The sequence below is a fragment of the Monodon monoceros genome, unplaced genomic scaffold (genome assembly GCF_005190385.1).
Source record: "Monodon monoceros isolate NGI ecotype Baffin Bay Population unplaced genomic scaffold, NGI_Narwhal_1 Super_Scaffold_21, whole genome shotgun sequence".
Taxonomy (NCBI): Eukaryota; Metazoa; Chordata; class Mammalia; order Artiodactyla; family Monodontidae; genus Monodon; species Monodon monoceros.
The window spans coordinates 165,279,808-165,301,745 of NW_021703778.1; the positions used below are offsets into that span (position 1 = coordinate 165,279,808).

At 45.8% G+C, this 21,938-nt stretch overlaps 1 protein-coding gene across 1 annotated transcript; it reads right to left on the reverse strand.

Annotated features, from left to right (window-relative positions):
* Positions 1-5,578: 5,578 nt before the first annotated feature.
* LOC114904585 (ubiquitin-conjugating enzyme E2 N-like) lies at positions 5,579-6,069 on the reverse strand. The gene has a single exon (XM_029238678.1). The coding sequence runs from the start codon at positions 6,067-6,069 to the stop codon at positions 5,611-5,613; it is 459 nt and encodes a 152-aa protein (XP_029094511.1). The 3' UTR covers positions 5,579-5,610.
* Positions 6,070-21,938: the final 15,869 nt, after the last annotated feature.

Consider the following 21,938-nt stretch of genomic DNA (forward strand, 5'->3'; position numbering starts at 1 on the left):
CCACTGCGCCACCAGGGAAGCCCGAAGCTGCATTTTTTAATGAAAAGAACAAAAATGACAAGGAAAGCGGGATGGCTTATTTCCCCGGAGCTGTTCTGGAGGTTTGTTCTGTGATTATTGAGTTTGCATGAGTGCCACTTGGAAAAGCTCTGAAAACGGACAGACTTGGTGGGGTAAGGATTGACCTGCCGGGTGCTCTTGTAGCTCACAGCTCCTGGCTCCGTCCTTCCCCCAGAGGTTGTGAGATTCCCAGGAGAAAAGAAAGGCAAGTTGTAGCCCATCCCCACATCCGTGGGGACTGTCCCACATCCATGGGGACTGCCCTACATCCGTGGGGACGGCCCTGTCAGGTGATAGGACTGCCCCTCGTAAATTACAGAGCTCAGGTCTTCAGGGAAAAGAAAAGCAGATTACTGCCACAAAAAGTTTTATATTACGGGGCTTTCCTGGTGGTGCAGTGGTTGAGAGTCCGCCTGCCGATGCAGGGGACACAGGTTCGTGCCCCAGTCCGGGAAGATCCCACATGCCGCGGAGCGGCTGGACCCGTGAGCCATGGCCGCTGAGCCTGCGCGTCCGGAGCCAAAAAAAAAGTTTTATATTACGTGCATTGTATACTGCATCCCATCAATACCTTTTGGGTCTGCTCTAAGCTAAGAGCTTACACAGACCCTTAGAGGAGGTTGGAGCTCACTTGTTGGAAGCACTTTGCTTTACAAATGAATGTGAGGGCACTGGAAGGAAGCCCTGTGCTCAGAGCTGCCTGTGCTGCTGCCACGTGGTGGCCGACCGAGGCTGTGACCTTGTCCTTTGGAAAGAATACCGTTAACAAACCACTTTTTACTGTCCCTGGATGAGTACCAGGCCATGGGGCACACACATGAGTCTGCAAAATTGTCCCTTGCCTTCACATCTGGTGTGTAATAGGGTACCTTTCCATAATTTTGCTCCTTTTGGCTTTTCCTTAAACCTGCCTATGTCCCCTTAGGGTTCATCTAAAAAATGAAATGATAAGAAACTTATTTGTAGGGAAACATCAATGTAGGAAACCTCCCTGGAATATTAGCACTAGGGGAGAGCTGCTAGGCGAATAATTTGACTCAGATGCTTATGAATCATAGATCATATCAGCCACCAGAGAGCTTAAAAGTTTAAGGAATCACGGAGCTCTACAAGAAATGGAAATGTTCTTTCCAAAGTTAATTAATCCTTTTTTTCTCTATGCTTGACAAGTCTCTGCCAAGTGGGAAATTGAAGATGCTATCTGATGTCAGTCTCAATAACTTTAATGGTCTGCATAATTAGAATTCACTGTGATAATTAGAACAGTGACACCAAAGTTCATTGTACAAACAGCAATATCACACATCATCTATTTAAAAATGCTTCACGGCTTTCCACTACAGGACACTGGCTTGTATCATTTGATTTATGTCACAACTTCAGTCCTGTGTTATTAGACGGTTTAGAAATAGATGAAGTTATTTTAGAACATTTGTATGAGTTGAGGTAGTTTTTGTCTTGTAAGCTGGTAGTTACATAAATGTCATTACACTTCATTTAAGTTTGGGAGGTATTTTAGAACAGCAGGTAAGTTTTAAGGCGTCTTGGGTTTCTTGTATTGGCCCTATTGAATTGACTTGGGTAGAATCTGGGACCTCAAGCTTTCCTGTAATTACCAACGCCCCAGCAGCTAGCTTGAGAAAGAGCTTTTGTAAATTTATGAATGAGCTTGGTTATTTAGAGGAAAATTGTTTCTTGAGAGGTTGGGTCCCTTGGTGTTCGTGACAGGAGAGATCGGGCTAAGGGTTCAGAGGATCGACCTTCGTGCTGGCCAAGTTATGTTGGAGTACATTTAAACCAGAGGCAAGGAAGCTTCCAGGTGGGTTCCGGAGAGTCACTGACGGGCAAAAAATAGATACTGGTGGATGGTCACACCAAAAGGAGCTGATTTGATAGCTATTAAAAAAGATAGATTTCTTAATCCAGTTGAGAATTTTTTTTTTTTTTTTTGGCCGCGTCAAATGCGGTTCCCTGCCCAGGGATCGAACCTGTGCCCCCTGCAGAGTAAGCGCGGAGTCTCAACCACAGGACCGCCGGGGGGGTCCCATACGATAGCTAATTTGAGGGAGAGGGGAGGAACAGTGAAAGGGGGAAGAGCTGTTGTCAAGCCACCCACAACGTGGCCAAGATGGACTTGTGGGAGGTTGCATCCCGTCCTGTTTCCTGAGAGCAGTGTCACTGCAGGTCTTCAGGCTGCATGGGCTGTGCAGTTGAGCTGGGAGCAGATCTGGCCTGAAAACCTAAGTGCACCTTGCTTCGAAGGCCTTTTTCCTGACTGCAGCCAGAATGGCCTTCCACAGACACACTACTTACACTTCTCACTCCCCTACTTACAGACCTCCCAGGTTGCTGCCCCAGAAGGCCTTCCCTCACCTCCCTGCTTTGTCCCCACAGCACCAGATTGTCATTGCCCTTTTGCTTGGCTTCACTCGAGGACCCGCTATCGCTAGCATATGTAGTGCTTAGAAAAATACGTAAAAAATAAGCAAAGGATTCTCTTTCTCCGTTCTGTCCCGATGAGTCACAAGAAGCGTTAGGTCTTTACAGTTCACCAGGGTAGCAGCACAGGGCAACCCCTAAGAGCCTGGGTTTGGATCAAACTTCCTGGATTCCCATCCCATTTCTTCTCCGATGTGTGACTGGCCTCAGACACATTAATAACCTCCCTTGTCTACTCTACCGAACAGGACAGTGGGGAACGTCACCTACACCAGGCTTGTCATGAGATGGGAGAATCCACATCAAGAGCCAAGCCCATAATAAGCTTTCCAGATAGGTTAACCTCCATGGTTACCTTGGACTACATCTGGACTTGATTGCGGTATATTACTCACCATCATTTTTAGGCTTAAGGGAGTAGAGCTAAGTCCATATTTATTAACAGGCCATTGTTTGGTTGTCCCCAGAGCATGGAGACTCATCTTTGAAGGTCAATGACAAGATCTAATATTTGTGATAATCTCAGTGGAGTGTACCCATTATTCAGCTGTTCTTGGGGCTGGAGTCGGGAGGGCCCTGAGACAGAAAGAATTCCCTGTAAATTACTTTCCCTAGACTATAGTTGGACTTATTGCCACCGAGTTTTAATTTTTTTTTAATATTATTTCTATTTCATGCAGTGGGAAGTCTGTACTGAACTGATAGGTTAGAATAGGCTTTATTGTGTGGAGGTATGCTTGAAAGAGCACAGTTTAACCTTGAGTTAATTCTAATTTATCAGTAACAAGGATTGTCATGCTGGGTTCTACTGTACCCAAGTAGTAATTTTCACAGCGATACATTTTGCCAGGAAATAAGAGGTTGATAGGTTCCCTGGCTCACAGGAAGTTAGGTGATGAACCGCAGAAAATATTTCCAGATTATTGGTAGGTCCGTCTAGTCCTAAACTGACAATGAGGCTTGGTAACCAGCAACAGGGATGAGCCAGCCTTCTGGGGCGTCCATGCTAAGCCCTAAGCCCTAGACTATGCGATGGGACCTCTTCCCACTCTAGACCCCAGGTCTGGGGCTGAGCCTCAGCTGGGAGTCAGGTACCCCTGCCCCTACCCTGAGCCGGGGCAGGCTCAAAATACTTGGAATCTGAAGGAGAACTTCAGCAGTTCCTTTTACAGCTGTAACCCTGAGAACCAAGAAGCACATTTCCCATTATCCTGGCTTTTTTTTTTTTTTTTTTTTTAATTTATTTCGTTGCACCAGGTCTTAGTTGTGGCAAGCGGGCTCCTTAGTTGTGGCTCGCCAGCTCCTTAACTGCAGCATGTGGGCTCCTTAGTTGTTGCGTGCAAACTCGTAGTTGCAGCATGCATATGGGATCTAGTTCCGTGACCAGGGATCTAACCTGGGCCCTCTGAATTGGGAGTGCAGAGTCTTAGCCACTGCGCCACCAGGGAAGTCCTATTTTTAGTTTTTAAAGGAAACTCCATACTGTTCTCCGTAGTGGCTGCACCAATTTACATTCCCATCATCTGAGAGATATTTAGACGGTAGAACTGGAGGTGCTGGGATGAGGGAGAAGCAGACCTGAGTATGAAGCCCATGGCCTGTGAACTGACATTTCCTGTGCCAGTCATGGGATTCCAGACCTTTCTGTCGTGTGGGGCTTCCTGACACCAGAGACCACCGACAGTGTAAAAATGCACAAGCAATGGGTGGTGTTCCCTTTTACATGGGTGTGGTGGGGAGTTTGGGAGAGGAAGTGAGAGAGGTAAACCTTGGCATCTTTTTAAACTTGACAGGAGACCCACTGAGTGTGTAGATGGTGAGAGCCATGTGCTATCAGAGGGCTGCCAGGAATCATCCATCAAATCCAGTCCTGTGAGAGGGGCTTGGAAGCCTGCATAGCATGATCCCTGGCTTTCTAACTGCCACTAGTGTGTGCAATAGATTTTCATTAGCATAGGTGCTGTTGAGGTCTTTGATCAATCCTGCTATCTGGTCCAAATAACTGACCCGTCACTTTGAGGTTGTCTAAACCCTGGTAACAAACAGCGGGAACAAGAGGGGGCTTAGAATGTAGTCTTCACGGCTCAGCCTCCGGTTTGGGATAATAAAGCTTCTTGTGGAATTTACGCAGGTCTTCTTGGCCCTTGGCATTAAACAGTCTGTGTGTGTGTGTGTGTGTGTGAGAAATATATATATTTTTTTTAGAATAACAAAAAATATTTCACTAAAACATAAGATTTACAGAAGTTTCCAGACAAGCCATACACAATGGTCACAAGCTTTTTCCTGAAGGGAAGATTCCGCACTTGACAGCAAAGTCACAATGTTATTAGTGAGGGCTGTGATGTTTGTTTAATGTTCCCATTTTGGTTCAATCAAGCTTGTCCATCTACAGTGTCTAAATAAAGTTAGACTCGGCTAGAGAGCATATTCTAAAGAACGGGTTAGCTCCTTTTTTTTTTTTGCGTTACGCGGGCCTCTCACTGTTGTGGCCTCTCCCGTTGCAGAGCACAGGCTCCGGACGCGCAGGCTCAGCGGCCATGGCTCACGGGCCCAGCCGCTCCGTGGCATGTGGGATCTTCCCGGACCGGGGCACGAACCTGCGTCCCCTGCATCGGCAGGCGGACTCTCAACCACTGCGCCACCAGGGAAGCCAGGGTTAGCTGCTTTTAACCAATGCAATCAGATCACCATAAAAAGGGGGAAAGGAGCCCATAAAATTCAAATAAAACTACCTTCCCCCGACCACCAAAAAATAATAATAATAAAGGAAAACACCCACACCCCTGCAGCTAACCCTGACAACTACCTTCATTCACAGCACTTTATACTCAAACCATGATGGGGAAATGAGTAAAAGCAGAGAAGGGCCACTGCTTTTAAACGTCTCACAACAATCCAGATGACACTTCTAGCCTCTGCTCCTGCTTTACAACAGTGAGTCAGGACAAGACATAGATTTGCTACTGTGCATTCAATCACCAGAGGACTGAAGATGTCTGGGCTTTTATTCTGTAATGTTTCTAAGACTGTGTCCATTAAATGCAAACAGAAAAGGAAGAAGTCTTGGCAAAACAGGAGAAGTGATGCACACTTGATGATCAGATCGATTTAAATATTATTCGTGGCATATAGCCTAGTCCATGCTCTAGCTGTTTCTATGGCATGGGCTTCGTTGGTCTTCCACTGCTCCGCTACATCATTTGCTGATGGGCCGTCTGGGTTGGGAGCACTTAACAAAGCCTGGATCGATAGCAGGACTGCGCGGATCTGCAGTGCTGGGGACCACTTATCTTTCAAAATATCTAAAACATATTCTGCCAACTTGTCTACATTAGGATGATAAATTTTGGTCATGAAACGTACTTTAGGGGCTGCCATTGGGTATTCTTCTGGAAGGAATAGTTCAAGTTTAAAAGTCCCTCCCTCAAAGGGGGAATCCTGAGGGCCAGCAATGACCACATGAAAATAACGGGCGCTGCTCTCATCTGGTTCTGCTTTAATGCTGGGAACTGGCTCTGCCAGCAAACGCTGGGTTTCCTTGATAATCCTGCGGGGCAGCCCGGCCATCTTGTCAGATCCCGAGTTCGACCTCTGCTCTTGTCTCTGGCTCCGCTCGCCTCACGCATGAGTGTGTGAAATAATTTTCATGTGGGGGGTTATTTATTAAATCGCAGCACTTCCCCATTAATAGATGTCTTCCAATCAACCGTTTTTGTTAGAGAGATCACAGCTCTGCTAGCAGTGAGTTAGGTTTTCTTAGAAATCAGTAATCAGTCCCATAGCATTTCTCAGGGATCTGGGGTTTCTGCAACAGCTTTGGAGGCATCAAAGGGGAATGCAGAGAGTCTAAAATCTGGTTGAAAAAAATCTGTATTTAAATGCCCTCTCAAACCACTGACACAAGTATAGACATAGATATAGGTACATGTATAGGTTATAGATGCATCTAAATCTGTCATCCTTGGAGATCCTTTGTTGCCGTTGAACTCAGCTTTGTCATCTCTAAAATGGGGTTAATAACAGTCTCTACCTTATGGAACTACTATGAGGATGAAATGAGATAATATCACCTAAAATTCTTGGCAAAGGATCACTTATCTTTCATGTTTTTCTTTGTTTTTTCTTCTTCAAATTTTTCTTAGGTATTCTTTCTAGCTTCCTCTTCCTCATGAATTTCAGAATCATTTTGTCAATAGATTCCCTTTTTTTTTTTTTTTTTTTTTTTTTTTTGCGGTACGCGGGCCTCTCACTGTTGTGGCCTCTCCCGCTGCGGAGCACGGACTCCAGATGTGCAGGCTCAGCGGCCATGGCTCACAGGCCCAACCGCTCTGTGGCATGTGGGATCTTCCCGGACCGGGGCACGAACCCGTGTCCCCTGCATTGGCAGGCGGACTCTCAACCACTCCGCCACCAGGGAAGCCCTGTTGGAAGATTTTTAATCACAGTTTCAATTTAATTACTTGTGATTGGTCTGTTCATATTTTCTATTTCTTCCTGGTTCAGTCTTGGAAGGTTATACCTTTCTGAGAATTTGTCCATTTCTTCCAGGTTGTCCATTTTATTGGCATACAGTTGCCTGTAGTAGTCTCTTAGGATGCTTTGTATTTCTTCAGTGTCTGATGTAACTTCTCCTTTTTCATTTCTAATTTTATTGATTTGAGTCCTCTCCCTCTTTTTCTTGATGAGTCTGGCTAGTGGTTTATCAATTTTGTCTCTCTTCTCAAAGAACCAGCTTTTAGTTTTATTGATGTTTGCTATTGTTTTCTTTGTTTCTATTGCATTTATTTCTGTTCTGATCTTTATGGTTTCTTTCCTTCTGCTAACTTTGGGTTTTGTTTGTTCTTCTTTCCCTAGGTGTAAGGTTAGATTGTTTATTTGAGATTTTTCTTGTTTCTTGAGGTAGTCTTCTATAGCTATAAACTTCCCTCTTAGAACTGCTTTTGCTGCATCCCATGGATCGCTGTGTTTTCATTGTCATTTGTCTCTAGGTATTTTTTGATTTCCTCTTTGATTTCTTCAGTGATCTCTTGGTTATTTAGTAACGTACTGTTTAGCCTCCATGTGTTTGTGTTTTTAAAGTTTTTTTTCCCTGTAATTCATTTCTAATCTCATAGCGTTGTGGTCAGAAAAGGCGCTTGATATGATTTCAATTTTCTTAAATTTACTGAGGCTTGATTTGTGACCCAAGATGTGATCTATCCTGGAGAATGTTCTGTGCGCACTTGAGAAGGAAGTGTAATCTGCTGTTTTTGGATGGAATGTCCTATAAATATCAATTAAGTCTATCTGGTCTATTGTGTCATTTAAAGCTTCTGTTTCCTTATTTATTTTCATTTTGGAAGATCTGTCCATTGATGTAAGTGAGGTGTTAAAGTCCCCCACTATCATTGTGTTACTGTCGATTTCCTCTTTTAGAGCTGTTAGCAGTTGCCTTATGTATTGAGTTGCTCCTATGTTGGGTGCATATATATTTATAATTGTTATATCTTCTTCTTGGATTGATCCCTTGATCATTATGTAGTGTCCTTCCTTGTCTCTTGTAACATTCTTTATTTTAAAGGCTATTTTATCTGATATGAGTATTGCTGCTCCAGCTTTCTTTTGATTTCCATTTGCATGGGATCTTTTTCCATCCCCTCAGTTTCAGTCTGTATGTGTCCCTAGGTCTGAAGTGGGTCTCTTGTAGACAGCATATATATGGGTCTTGTTTTTGTATCCATTCAGCAAGCCTGTGTCTTTTGGTTGGAGCATTTAATCCATTCACGTTTCAGGTAATTATCGATATGTATGTTCCTATGACCATTTTCTTAATTGTTTTGGGTTTGTTTTTGTAGGTTCTTTTCTTCTCTTGTGTTTCCCACTTAGAGAAGTTCCTTTAGCATTTGTTGTAGAGCTGGTTTGGTGGTACTGAATTCTCTTAGCTTTTGCTTGTCTGTATAGCTTTTGATTTCTCCATCAAATCTGAATGAGATCTTGAATCTGTGAGTAATGAGTGAGTAATGAATCTGAATGAGATCTTGAGTAGAGTAATCTTGGTTGTAGGTTCTTCCCTTTCATCAGTTTAAGTATATCATGCCACTCCCTTCTGGCTTGTAGAGTTTCTGCTGAGAAATCAGCTGTTAACCTTATGGGAGTTCCCTTGTATGTTATTTGTCATTTTTCCCTTGCTGCTTTCAATAATTTTTCTTTGTCTTTGATTTTTTACAATTTGATTACTATGTGTCTCAGTGTGTTTCTCCTTGGGTTTGTCCTGTATGGGACTCTCTGAGGTTCCTGGACTTGGGTGGCTATTTCCTTATCCATGTTAGGGAAGTTTTCGACTATAATCTCTTTAAATAATTTCTTGGGTCCTTTCTCTCTCTCTTCTCTTTCTGGGACCCCTATAATGTGAATGTTGTTGCGTTTAATGTTGTCTCAGAGGTCTCTTAGGCTGTCTTCATTTCTTTTCATTCTTTTTTCTTTATTCTGTTCCACAGCAGTGAATTCCACCATTCTGTCTTCCAGGTCACTTATCCATTCTTCTGCTTCAGTTAGTCTGCTATTGATTTCTTCTAGTGTAGTTTTCATTTCAGTTATTGTATTGTTCATCTCTGTTTGTTTGTTCTTTAATTCTTCTAAGTCTTTGATAAACATTTCTTGCATCTTCTCGATCTTTGCCTCCATTCTTTTTCCAAGGTCCTGGATCATCTTCACTGTCATTATTCTGAATTCTTTTTCTGGAAGGTTGCCTGTCGCCACTTCATTTAGTTGTTTTTCTGGGGTTTTATCTTGTTCCTTCATCTGGTACATAGCCCTCTGCCTTTTCATCTTGTCTGTCTTTCTGTGGATGTGGTTTTTGTTCCACAGGCTGCAGGGTTGTAGTTCTTGCTTCTGCTGTCTGCCCTCTGGTGGATGAGGCTATCTAAGAGGCTTGTGCAAGTTTCCTGATGGGAAGGACTGGTGGTGGGTAGAGCTGACTGTTGCTCTGGTGGGCAGAGCTCAGTAAAACTTTAATCCATTTGACCACTGATGGGTGGGGCTGGGTTCCCTCCCTTTTGGTTGTTTGGCCTGAGGCAACCCAACACTGGAGCCTAGCTGGGCTCTTTGGTGGGGCTAATGGAGGACTCTGGGAGGGCTCACGCCAAGGAGCACTTCCCAGAACTTCTGCTGCCAGTGTCCTTGTCCCCACTGTGAGCCACAGCCTCCCCCGCCTCTGCAGGAGACCCTCCAATACTAGCAGGTATGTCTGGTTCAGTCCCCTCTGGGGTCACTGCTCCTTCCCCTGGGTCCCGATGCGCACACTACTTTGTGTGTGCCCTGCAAGAGTGAAGTCTGTTTCCCCCAGCCCTGTCAAGGTCCTGCAATCAAATCCCACTAGGCTTCAAAGTCTGATTCTCTAGGAATTCCTCCTCCTGTTGCCAGACCCCCAGGTTGGGAAGCCTGACGTGGGGCTCAGAACCTTCCTTCCAGTGGGTGGACTTCTGTGGTATAAGTGTTCTCCAGTCTGTGGGTCACCCACCCAGCAGTTATGGGATTTGATTTTACTGTGATTGCGCCCCTCCTACCGTCTCACTGTGGCTTCTCCTTTGTCTTTGGATGTGGGGTATCTTTTTTGGTGAGTTCCAGTGTCTTCCTGTCGATGAGTGTCCCGCAGCTAGTCGTGATTCTGGTGTCTCACAAGAGGGAGGGAGAGCACGTCCTTCTGCTCCGCCATCTTGGTTCAGGCAAGACTGGTAGTTCTGAGAAAGCTCTTATACCTTCATTTAATTTCCTCTCAGACAAGAGAGGATTTCCTCTCAGACAAGAGCTGTGAAAGCTTAGAGCACTCTCCCAGGGTGTACTTTTTCTATACCAAGTCTGTCTTAGACAAACTAGAGCTGGTGGATGGATGACTACGCCAGTTACAGCTGCGAGAGGAAGCTCAGCTCGTTATTTTAGACCTGGCCTCAAGAACTGTCTGGACACTTTTTCCATAAAAGGTAAATATTTTCGGCTTTGCCAGCCATGTTGTCTCTATGGCAACTCCTCAACCCTGCAGTGAAAGCAGCCCCAGACAATATGGAAACAAGTGGGCGTGGTTGAGTGCCCAATAAACTTTGCTCACAAAAACACGTGGTGGGCTGGATTTGACCAACCGTGGTGTAAGGGGAACGGTTAAGAGACCAGGCTTTCGAGCCAGGCTGCTTGGACTCAAATCCAAGCTCTGCCACTTTTTATCTATAGCTTAAGTCAATTATTTAACCTCTTTGTGGTTAAATTCTCGTGATGGTTCATTTTATGCGTCAACTTGACTAGGCTAAGAGATGCTCAGATGGCTGGTAAAACATTAATTTTTGTTATGTCTGTGAGGGTGTTTCTGGAAGAGATTAGCATTTGGATTGGTAGACTGAGTAAAGAAGATCACCCTCACCAATGCAAGTGGGCATGATCCAATCCATCAAGGGCCTGAATAGAGCAAAAAGACAGAGGAAGCACAGATTCACTGTGTCTACTTGAGCAGAGACATCCACCTTCTCCTGCCCTCAGACGTCAGAGTTCCTGGTTCTTGGGCTTTTAGGCTTAGACTGGGAGTAACACCATCTGCCCCCTTGTTCTCAAACCTTTAGACTTGGAATGAATTACGTCATCAGCTTTTATGGATCTCACCTTGCAGATGGCAAGACTTTTCAACTTCCATAACCACATGAATCAATTTCTATAACAAATCCCTTATTTCTCGCTCTCTCCCTATATATCTTTCTACTGTCTATCCCATTGATTCAGTTTCTCTGCAGAATCCTGACTAATACAGTCCCCCAATATCCACCCTCCCCCTTTTCATAGCAGGGAAGTTTTTAGCTGGGCACATGGCATCCCAGAATAAAGACTACATTTCCCAGCTCCCTTGCAACTATGTGTAGCCATGCACTTACGTTTTATTCAATGGCATCTAAGCCGAAAGGTCATGAACTCATTTCTGAGAAGTCTTCCTTCAGAGACAGCCCTCTCTCTGCTTTTCAAAAATCCCTTCTGTCATGCTGCCTGCACTGTGGTGCTGCCGGTGTGGACCCTGAGGGTGAGGGCCACCACCCAGAGACAACAGCGTGGTGAGCTCTGAGTGAGCTCCGAAGACTCCCGGGAGCAGAGACTCCATATGTATCCAGCTGAACTGCCAAGAGAAACACAATTGCCATTGTTAACTAGGGGGTTTGTGTCACTGACAGCTGAACCTAAATTAGCTAATGCCTTCTTTGAGCCTCAGAATCCTGTTTGTAAGGTGGTAACAATAGTACTTCCCTTGGGGGTTTGTTTTGCGGACTTAATGTAACAGCGCATGTAAAATGGTTAGAAAAGTAGTAGGTGCTCGATAAATATTAGCTGCTATTTAACCCGCATAATGACTCCATGATGTAGCTCTTACTATCTACATACGCTGCATTAGAAGACTAGGGTTCAGGGAGATTACGTTAGGATTATATTCATCTGCCTTTAAAAATAAATATGCATACCTAGTGGCTTAAACAAGGTAGACGTTTATTTATTTATTTATTCTTTTCTTGTTAAACAGCCCAGGGCTTGTGTGTCAGGTCCTCAAAGCTCTCTGTGTGCTCAGATTCCCCAGTCTTTTGGGTATAACCCTGCTCCTCATGGTCCAAGGTGGCTGCAAAAGCTCCTATCATCACATCTCCTTTCTAACAGGAAGATGGAGGAAGGTACACAGAAGGGTGCACATGCTTAACTTAAAAGACCTGTTGGAGGTCACACTCAACACTCTGCCTACCTCTCATTAGCCACCTTGTGGTTTCATGGGCACACTTAGAGGCAAGGAGGCTGGGGATGTATAGTTTTTTAGACATACAGCAGCCTCTACTGCAATGAATTGCAGAGTCAATATTTAATTCCAGGACCCACTCCTTTCAAAGCCCATGTTCCAATCTACTGCCTTGCATTGTTTCTCATCTCTGTTTGCCCTTTCAGTGGGTTGTGGAAAGAGCTTGGGCTGACAGTCAAATTCAAGTTTCACCACTTATCAGTTGTGTGATCATGGGCAAGTCAGCTGAGTTCTTGGTGTCTCATCAAAAGGCAGAGACCACACATACTTCCCTCTGGGCTGTTGTAGGGTCACATGAGATGGTCAACCGCAGGAGCCCAGATTTGAGGGACTACGTTTTTTTTTGCTTCTTTTTGAGCACCCACTGTGTGCCTGGTATCCACTGAATTGCCTAGAGGTAGAAAAATAATGGATAACGAATGTGAAATACTAAGGGACATGCAAAGAAGGGTGAGTACTTGAGCGTGATTGCATTTGATTGATTTTTCTGTCCTCTACTGCAGACGGGCAACGAGCCCACTTGGCTTCCCCAGAGAGCTGACCTTGTGCGGACTCCTCTCCGCGAACCAGGGTCAAGGCCCAGGGCCAGGCATGGAGACTGGCTGGGAGCAGATGCAGGAGGGGTGAGCCTGGGCGAGCACTCTCTCAGCCGCCCCAGCGGGCACCCCAGGCACACCAGGATGGGGGGAGGCAGGGGGCGGGCTGGGCCTTACGCTGTCAGGGGCAGGGTGGGGACAGCACCCTGAGCAGGATCCCGGCCCGCCCCCTCCCAGCAGCTCCAGGAAGTGACCTTAATTCGATGGCAGGGAGAACTGCTGACACACACGGTGACGTCCCTCTGGGCAGGTGCAAAGGCAGGGAGCTTTCCTCTTCGCTCAAGGCTTAATACCTCTCTACTGAGGGCAGGACCCAAACCATGGAGACAGAAAAGCATGTGTCCCAGCTTCCCTGGCATTGAGACTCACATTCTGATTTCAAGGGGTCAGATTCCTCCACTTGTCCTTAACGTTTCACAACGTTAAACGCTGACACACTTTGTTCCTCAAAAGACAGTCCTGCTGAGCAGTTCAGAGGGATCAGGCAATCGTTCTCTGTAAAGAGGCAGACGAAACACATTAAGGTGCGGGTCCGAGGGCCTCTGTCACCAGAAACGGCACGGAAACGAATAAATCAGCGTGACTGTGTTCCTATAAAACTTTATTTTTGGACCTTTGAATTTTAGAACATTTTTACTTATCATGAAATATTATTAAAAACCATTTTTTTTCAACATTAAAAAATGTGGGGCTTCCCTGGTGGTGCAGTGATTGAGAGTCCGCCTGCCGATGCAGGGGACGCGGGTTCGTGCCCCGGTCCGGGAAGATCCCACATGCCGCGGAGCGGCTGGGCCCGTGAACCATGGCCGCTGAGCCTGCGCGTCCGGAGCCTGTGCGCCGCAACGGGAGAGGCCACAACAGTGAGAGGCCCGCGTACCGCAAAAACAAACAAACAGACAAAAAATGTGAAAACCATTCTTGGCTTGGGGATGTCTCCTTCTCAGACTCTATCAGGGCTTCTCTGCCTCCACCCACGACACTCTGCCTACTGCTCCCCAGTGGTCACCACTGCCCCCAGGATGGAGGATGGAGTGACAGCTCCTTACCAGGCACTCAAGGCCTTGCAGGTCCAGCCCCGCCAGCCTCCTTGCCTCCCTGTCTAGCTCTCTGCTCTGGCCTCCCCAGCCCCCTTCCGCTCCTTTATGAGACAGACCCTCTCCTGCCTCTCGGCCTTCCCAGGGTCTGGTCCCTTGGCCTTAGCACTCTGACCCCCACCCGGATTTGCCTATCACCCCGGTCCCCCCAGATTTCAGCTGCAAGTCACTTTCTCAAAGCCTTCTTTCTCATTCTCCATTGGGTTAGACCCTATTACGCATTCCCAAAGGTCCCTGCACCTCCTTCCTGCAATCAACATCCTTGGAATTCTTTGTTTACTACCCTGTGCCCCGCAAGAATAGAGGCCCATTGAAGGCAGAGACGTGCCTGTCTTGCTCACTGCTGTACTGTGGGACACACAGTAAGGGCTCACTGTTCACTGCAAGGAAGGCTGCTTCCCTGGTCTTTCCCCCTTGGCCCTTTCATCCTCCCACTAGCTTCTCCCTGGGCCATCTTACCCAGCTCCAGATGCCAATATCATCTCCCGCACAGGTTTTCACACTTTCACGGGCATCAAAACCACCTGGAACTAGTTTCAACACAGCTTCCTGAGGTCCATTCCCATCAATTCAGACTTGTTAGGACTGGTGTGGACCCCAGGTACCTAACCACCCCGACACCTACCTCCCCACCACACACATTCAAAACCAAGAAATGCTCATGTCCAGCATTCATGGATCAGGCTTTGAGAAATGCTCATCTATAATAAGCTGATATTATTAAGCATCTTGAATAAAAATGAATGAATGAATGAGAGTTCTGCTGCTCTATATCCAAGGACAGACACCTATATGCTTCAGTGGAAACAGGGCCCTTAGTTCTCCTGAAAACTCCCATGGAGAGGTTGGGCAGTTATATGCCCTGTTCATTCATTTATTATAGAATGTAGCAAATACTGTTTGTTATAGAAACAGTAACAAATACTTTTACATATTGAGCACTCCGGAGGGACAAGCCATTGGGCTAAATATGAAAATGTAATGGTTCATAAAAACAGGCATGATCCCTGCCTTTATGCAGTCTATATTCTATTGAGGGACACAGAATGATCAGAGTCAAACAAATATTTAATTAGAAATGGTAATAAGTGCTATGATGACAGGGAAGTGAGGGGGAGGGTACTAGTCACCTGCTCTCAGACCCATTGCCTGCCCCTCCCTGTTGTGGTAGCTTGCCTCCAGCGATGGCCACCGTCAATTCCTTTCTTCCTTGTACCCACATGACACTACCCCATTGGGAGGTGGAGAATATTTTCCCATCTGATTGAGTGTGGGCTAGCCTGTGACTGCTTTGATCTGGAGATCTAAGAATACAGTGGAAGTGATGTTCAAGGCTAGATCATGAGTAGTCTTGGATCTTCCTCCTAGATTTTTGGAAATGCTTGCTCTTGGGACACTCTTTCTTGGAATCCAGCCTGTGAGAAGCCCAAGGCTCATGGAGCAACCACATGATTGACAGCTGAGCTGCCATTCAACTATAACTCTATGAGACATCCCAAGTGAGGCCAGCAAATCCACAGAATGAAGAGAGACAATAAATTGTTATTTTAAGCCATTACGTTCTGGGTTGGTTTCTTACACAGTAATAGATACTGAGAGAAGAAATTAGTAGAGGGAAATGAGGTGCTGATCTATTTGGGACTTTGTGGCAGGTGAGAGCTGGAAGGATTTCAAACAGAGACTGTCAGTGAAGGTTTGAAGGACAGCAAAGAAATTTTTATTGGAGACTGGAAGAAAAGAGTTGTGATTTATATACTTGCAGCACAATTAGTGAGATGGTTGCCTGTGTCAATTTGGAGCATAAAAACTGTACCTATTGAACTTATGGGTCTAGCTAAGGAGGTTTCCAGGTGGAATGTTAAAAGTGCCAACTGGGTTCCTTTTAGCTACTTATAAGATATGGATATAGATGGATGAGCTGAAAGAAAAAGGAGCTGTTTGGTTTTCACAGAATTTTGAGGAAATACAGAGAACTCAGGGCAATCTTTCCAAATGACAAGATGTTTTCAAAGTAAGAAATGGCCTCATGGCAAAGATCAAATCCGGGGACTACCAGTAAAATATCACCTGTCAAAGTTAAATGAAGTCCAGGGTGCGACTGTAAGGCCTTTTCTTAAGCCATCAGGAAGATTTGGGACTTCCCTGGCAGTCCAGTGGTTAAGACTCTGTGCTCCCAATGCAGGGAGCCTGGGTTCGATCCCTAGTCAGGGAACTAGATCCCGCATACATGCCGTAACTAAGAGTTCATATGCCACAACTAAGAAGTCTGCATGTCACAACTAAAGATCCTGCATGCTGCAATGAAGATCCCACATGCAGCAGTGAGGATCCCGCGTGCTGCAACTAAGACCTGGCACAGCCAAATAAATAAATAAATACATTTTTTAAAAGATATCGGGAAGATTTGAGGATGTGCTTTGTAGACCGTCTCTGTTAGACAGGAGGATTTCTAACAATCTTAGGAGGCATCTTTTATACCATTTCTGCTAGACAGCAGGGCCTTTTTTCTAAAAAGAATCTCAGAGGTGTTGTCCCACAGCAGCCTCACAGGTAGCCCAAATGTAGAAAGGTGTATCCTAGAAAGAAATGGGTATTTTATTCTTTGATAATAGGAAACCCACACGAATTTTAGAGGAGATATGTCAGCTTAGAGTGAAGGGACAGAGAGACAGTTCAAAATGAAAAGACACCTTTTGGGTCTGAACATAGTATAGGCAGAAGGCGGGCCGAGAAAACAATTTGACTGTGCACGCGGACCATTTCTTTTGGAAAAGGAGGTGCTGCCAAAATCTTGGCTCCCTGTACACCGATGCCAAAATGAGATATGGAGACAGAGTTTGGGAGGAGAATGAAAGGGTGGCTTTATTCTTTGCCAGGCAAAGAGAGGAACACAGCAGGCTAGCACCTCAAGAACTGTGCCCCCCTCCCTGGGGAATAGGGAGAGGTCTTATAGTCAGGGCTCATGGTCAGGGGTGTGCAATAAGGATCAAGGCAGTAACAGTCCTGCATTCTTCTTTCTTCTGCAGAGTTTCAAAAGGGTAGGGTTGCTGACAAGATTAGGGTGTGTGCAGTGTCTCAGGCGGTCTCCTAATTTCCATGAGCTTCTTTGGTCCCTTTAATCTTGCCTCAGGTGGTTTCCTGGTTGCTCCTCCCTTGATTTGCAACTGTTCAAGAATCTGCCCTTTGGAACACAGGGAAGGTCTTGGAGGCTGGAGTCTTGCCTACAAGAAATGGGGGACAAAAAAGGCCTCCGTGCCTGGGAGCCCCCATAGGACCCCGCTCGGTTTCAGAAGGATGATCCAGAGAGCAGAACCCAGAGCCCGGAGTCATGGAGAAGCATTCCCAGGGAGCAGGACCGGGTTTTATTCAAGGAACTAGTGATGTGAACCCAGTTGCATTTCAGAATTGCTATGGACCAGGGACCCCTAGGTGCCTCCCATTCTCCTCACTTCTTGTTTCCCCCACCCCTTCTTGATTGGGAGTGTTACTACATTTGTCCTTTGCTTGTATCACACTACGTTGGGACTGGGAAAATGAAGGGAGACATAATTGTCTCTTTAATTTTCAGGCCTTCAGATTGTGAGGAACTGTACTTGAGGAGTTGCACCAGAGGAGGCTTGTCTTAGTCTGCTTGGGCTGCTGTAAAAATGTACCACAGACTCGGCGGCTTATAAACAACAGCAATTTATTTCTTACAGTTACGGTGGTTGGGAACTCCAAGATCAAGGCTCCAGCATGGTCATGTTCTGGGGAAGGCCTTCTTCCTGGTTCATAGCTAGCAGCTTCTTGCTGTGTCCTCACATGGTGGAAGGGGTGAGGAAGCTCTCTGGAGCTTCTTTTGTAAGCCACTAATCTCATTCACTTAGGCACCTCCCAAATTCCCTACTTCCAAATACTATCATCTTTGGGCATTAAGATTTCAACACATGAATTTTGGGGGGGATGCAAATATTTAGAACATAAGAGCTTCATCCACAGCTGAACCTGCTTTATATAATGGGGCCCTAGACCTTGAGCCTGAATTCAATTCCATAATGGAATGAAAGTTTGGGTGTCTCACAAGAAGATGAGTAAATTTTGAAAATTTTGCAAGGGACGTGAATTGTTGTGGCTACAGAATGGCTGATAGTAGCTTGCCTCCAAAGATGGCCACCATTAATTCTTTTTCTCCCTGTATACACATACTATTTCCCCACTGTTCAGTAAAGTTTATTCTTTTAACCCATCAAGTCCAACTTGTGCTTTGACCAATAGATACCGCAGAGATGATGTCCAAGGCTAGGTCATAAGAAGACTTACACTTGCTGCCTGGGTCTCCTGGAAAGCTTGCTTTTGGTATATTCCCTTTGGGAATCTAGCCGTCAAGCTGTGAGACATCCCCTAGCCATGTGAAAAGGCCCTATGTCAGAGTTCTGGCTGACAGTTCTAGCTAAGCTTCCAGCTGACAGCCAACATCCACCAGTAGCCCTGTGAGCATGCCATCTTGGATGTCTAGCCTAGTTAAGCCTTCAGGGAACTGCAGCCCAGCTATCGTCTGAAACTGGATGAGATGCCTCAAGTGAGAACTTTCCAGCTGAATCCAATGAACCCCCAGAACCATGGGTGATAATAATAGTTTTAAATCACTAAATTTTGGAGGGGGGTTGATGTAGCAATAGATAACTAGAACATATTCTTTACTTGGTATCAAGTAAACTTAAATTTCCTAGGCCCCTTTGACATCTTGGTTCTCAGAAGTTTGGGCCAATGGGAGGCACTGGTGGGAGACTGGAAGATGGAAGGAAGGGAGAAGCCAGGTTATTTCCTTTCCCTCCCTCTGTGCTTTGGGTGGCATCTCCTGCAATGGCTGCATCTCTTCTTTGCCTCTGTCTCTTATCAGAGAGACCCTCCCTCTGTGGTCCCAGCTCCCAGTAGGCAGCCCTCACTGGATTCTAGCTCCAGCCAAACTGCCCCACCTTCTGGCTTCTGGGAGATATCTGTTATCCTGCTGACCCCAAAAGCGGTAGCGGCTCCCTACTGTGTAACCAATTCCCACATTTAAATTCCTTCTATTTGAAACACCTAGAGGGGTCTCTGTTTTCCTAGTTGAACCTTGAGCAATATGGCATTGAAGAGGAAAACATGATCTAGCCTAGCGGGTCAGAAAGGCTTCCCAGTTTAGAAAGGGATGTTTCAGCTAAGCTCTGATGAATATGTAGGATTTCTGGGCATTGGAGATAAGCAAGTACGAATACAAATGATCCAAAGGGGAAGGCAGATCAGCGTATGAGAGGTACTGGAAAATGAGCAATGTGTTGTACCACAAAGAAAATGAGAGGGAGTATGGCATGAGACGAGGCTGGAGAAGTTGCAGGATTGAGAACCCCTGGAGAATCAGGGGTTCTCAATCCTTGGTGCTATTAGAATCACCTCACCCCAGGCTAACTGAATCAGAATCTCTAAGGATTGGGCCAGCAGGATTGTTATATGCAGTCAGGGCTGAGAACCAGCCCATGCAAAGCATTGGAAGCCATGGTCTTTTTTTTTTTAATAAAAAAAAATTTTTTTTTTCGCCACACTGCAAAGCATGTGGGATCTTAGCCACCCCAACCAGGGACTGAACCCTCAGCCCCTGCACTGGAAGCATGGAGTCTTAACCACTGGACTGCCAGAGAAATCCCAGCCATGGTCTTTATCCTTGTCAATGGGAAGAGCCAGAGGGGGGTGAACTTTCTGGCTGTTGAGTGAGGAAGTGATTAGAGGGACCCAGAGCGGAGGCAGGAAGACCTGTAGGGGCTATTGTGAGAGTTCAGGGAGAACTGATGTGCTCCTGGCTTGCTGATGGTGGACGTGGACAAAAGGAGATGACTCAGTACTTGCTGGGCTAGGTTTTCTGAATTTCTCACTCAGGTCTTTATGTTTTATCATCTTGCTCTTCATTTTCTTCTCCCCAGTGGTTCCCTGTAGCTGGGCTCTGTACTCATGTCCATCTTCCCTAGATAGCTTCCTGCTAATGAGCCCTGCCCGGGGTCTACCGCTCCTTTTTGCGGGTAGATGATGCAGCCATCCCAAAGCCCTGCAGGGAGCTGACTTTGGCAGAACTTGGGAGCCCAACTCCTCCAGTACTCTGTAATTTTAAAATGACTTGAGTTTTGATTGTATTTTGGCAGTTTCAATTAGAAATGTGAAGTATATGGAAATAGAACCTTTGGCCAGAGAAGAACTTCAGAGTTTAAAGTCCTCGTAGATGGCCTTTTCCAAACCCCGGATTTCATAATCAGAGGAGATGCATGAGCTCCCAGGAGTTCAAGACCCAGACCCAGCTAAGACTTATTGCTTGGACTTTTCTTCACATCTTGCTGTACTAGTGATTTAAGACCATGAAATTGCAAATACTCTGCCTGAAGTTCATTCTTAAGCTCTGGAGACCTCACCCCGACTCCCAGGGCCGTAATTATCATAAGAGTATCCCAAGGATAATCTTTTTGTAAATTTAAACCAATGCATTTTCATTTCCCAGTTTCCCTGTAGCCACTCCCTCCAGGGGGGCCAGGAGGCTTATTGCAGAGAGAGAGAGAGAGAGAGAGAGAGAGAGAGAGAGAGAGGTTGTGCTAAGATTGCTTTATCTCTGTCTTTAGCATATCAAGGAAAAACCCCAGTGGCTCTCAGAGAGGGTCTGTATAGGAGGGGCCTGGGAGAATGAGGATCTGGGGAAGTGAGGAGTTGGAAGGCAAAGGAGTCAGAAACCTGTTTTCTGATTTTAATTCTTGGGCCCAAGGCTGGAAGATAGGGGAGAGTGTTAGATCTGTGTAGATGTCAGAAAGGTAAAGGGGGGCTGGTGACTATTCCCCTGGCCCCCACCTTCAGAAAGTTGCCAAGGGCACATCGTTGTAGCTCAATTTGGATTTTTTCAATTCCAGGAGTTGACCCTTCTCTCATATTTATTGGTCGTTAGTGAGGTGTCTCTTCTGATCCTGTTGAAAACCGAAGTTATAGGAATAATTCCTGTGTCTCCTGTCCCTCTTGTGAGGGGGAGACAGCCCAGGATGTCTGCTCCGCGCTTCTGCCAGCTTTCCAGGCAGACCCTTCATCTCCGCAGCAATTACCAGCTGATCATCTCCCCAGTGCGCCGTGTCTGTATTTCCTGGAGTGCTGCCTAACGGCATGTTTATAGCCCAGGGCCTCCCTGTTCCACAGAGTCCCCACCACAGCTGCAGTGAGGACTCCCTGCTCATCAGTAGGGCTGGACAGTGTGGCTGCGGACAGAGGGCTGAGCTGATGGAGCCAGAAGGAGATCACGTGGCGCCCCCAGCACATGTGGTGGAAGGCACCAAAGCTCTGAGAGGACAAGAGACTGTCTAAGGCTGTCCTCCCCACTCAGCAGCCAGGGGCCCTCGTGGGTAGTGAGGACCTGAAATAGGGTGAGTTGGAACTGAGGCGTGTGAGAGTGTGAAATGCAGATAGAGTTCAAAGACTGTAATCCAAAAAAATATATATCTTCTTAAAGTTTTAAAAATATTTTATATGATTTTAAAGGTTACTTTACAGTTATTACAAAATATTGGCTATATGCCCCGAGTCGTACAATACAACGCTGAGCCTGTCATACACCCAATAGTTTGTACCTCCCACTTCCCCACTCTTTTTTTTGAGACATGATTGCTATCTTTATCTTATTTATTTATTTATTTTTTAACATCTTTATTGGAGTATAACTGCTTTCCAATGGTGTGTTAGTTTCTGCTTTATAACAAAGTGAATCAGCTATACATATACATATATCCCCATATCTCCTCCCTCTTGCATCTCCCTCCCACCCTCCCTATCCCATCCCTCTAAGTGGTCACAAAGCAGTGAGCTGATATCCCCGTGTGATGTGACTGCTTCCCACTAGCTAGCTATTTTACATTTGGTAGTCTATATATATGTGCACACCACTCTCTCACTTCGTCCCAGCTTACCCTTCACCCTCCCTGT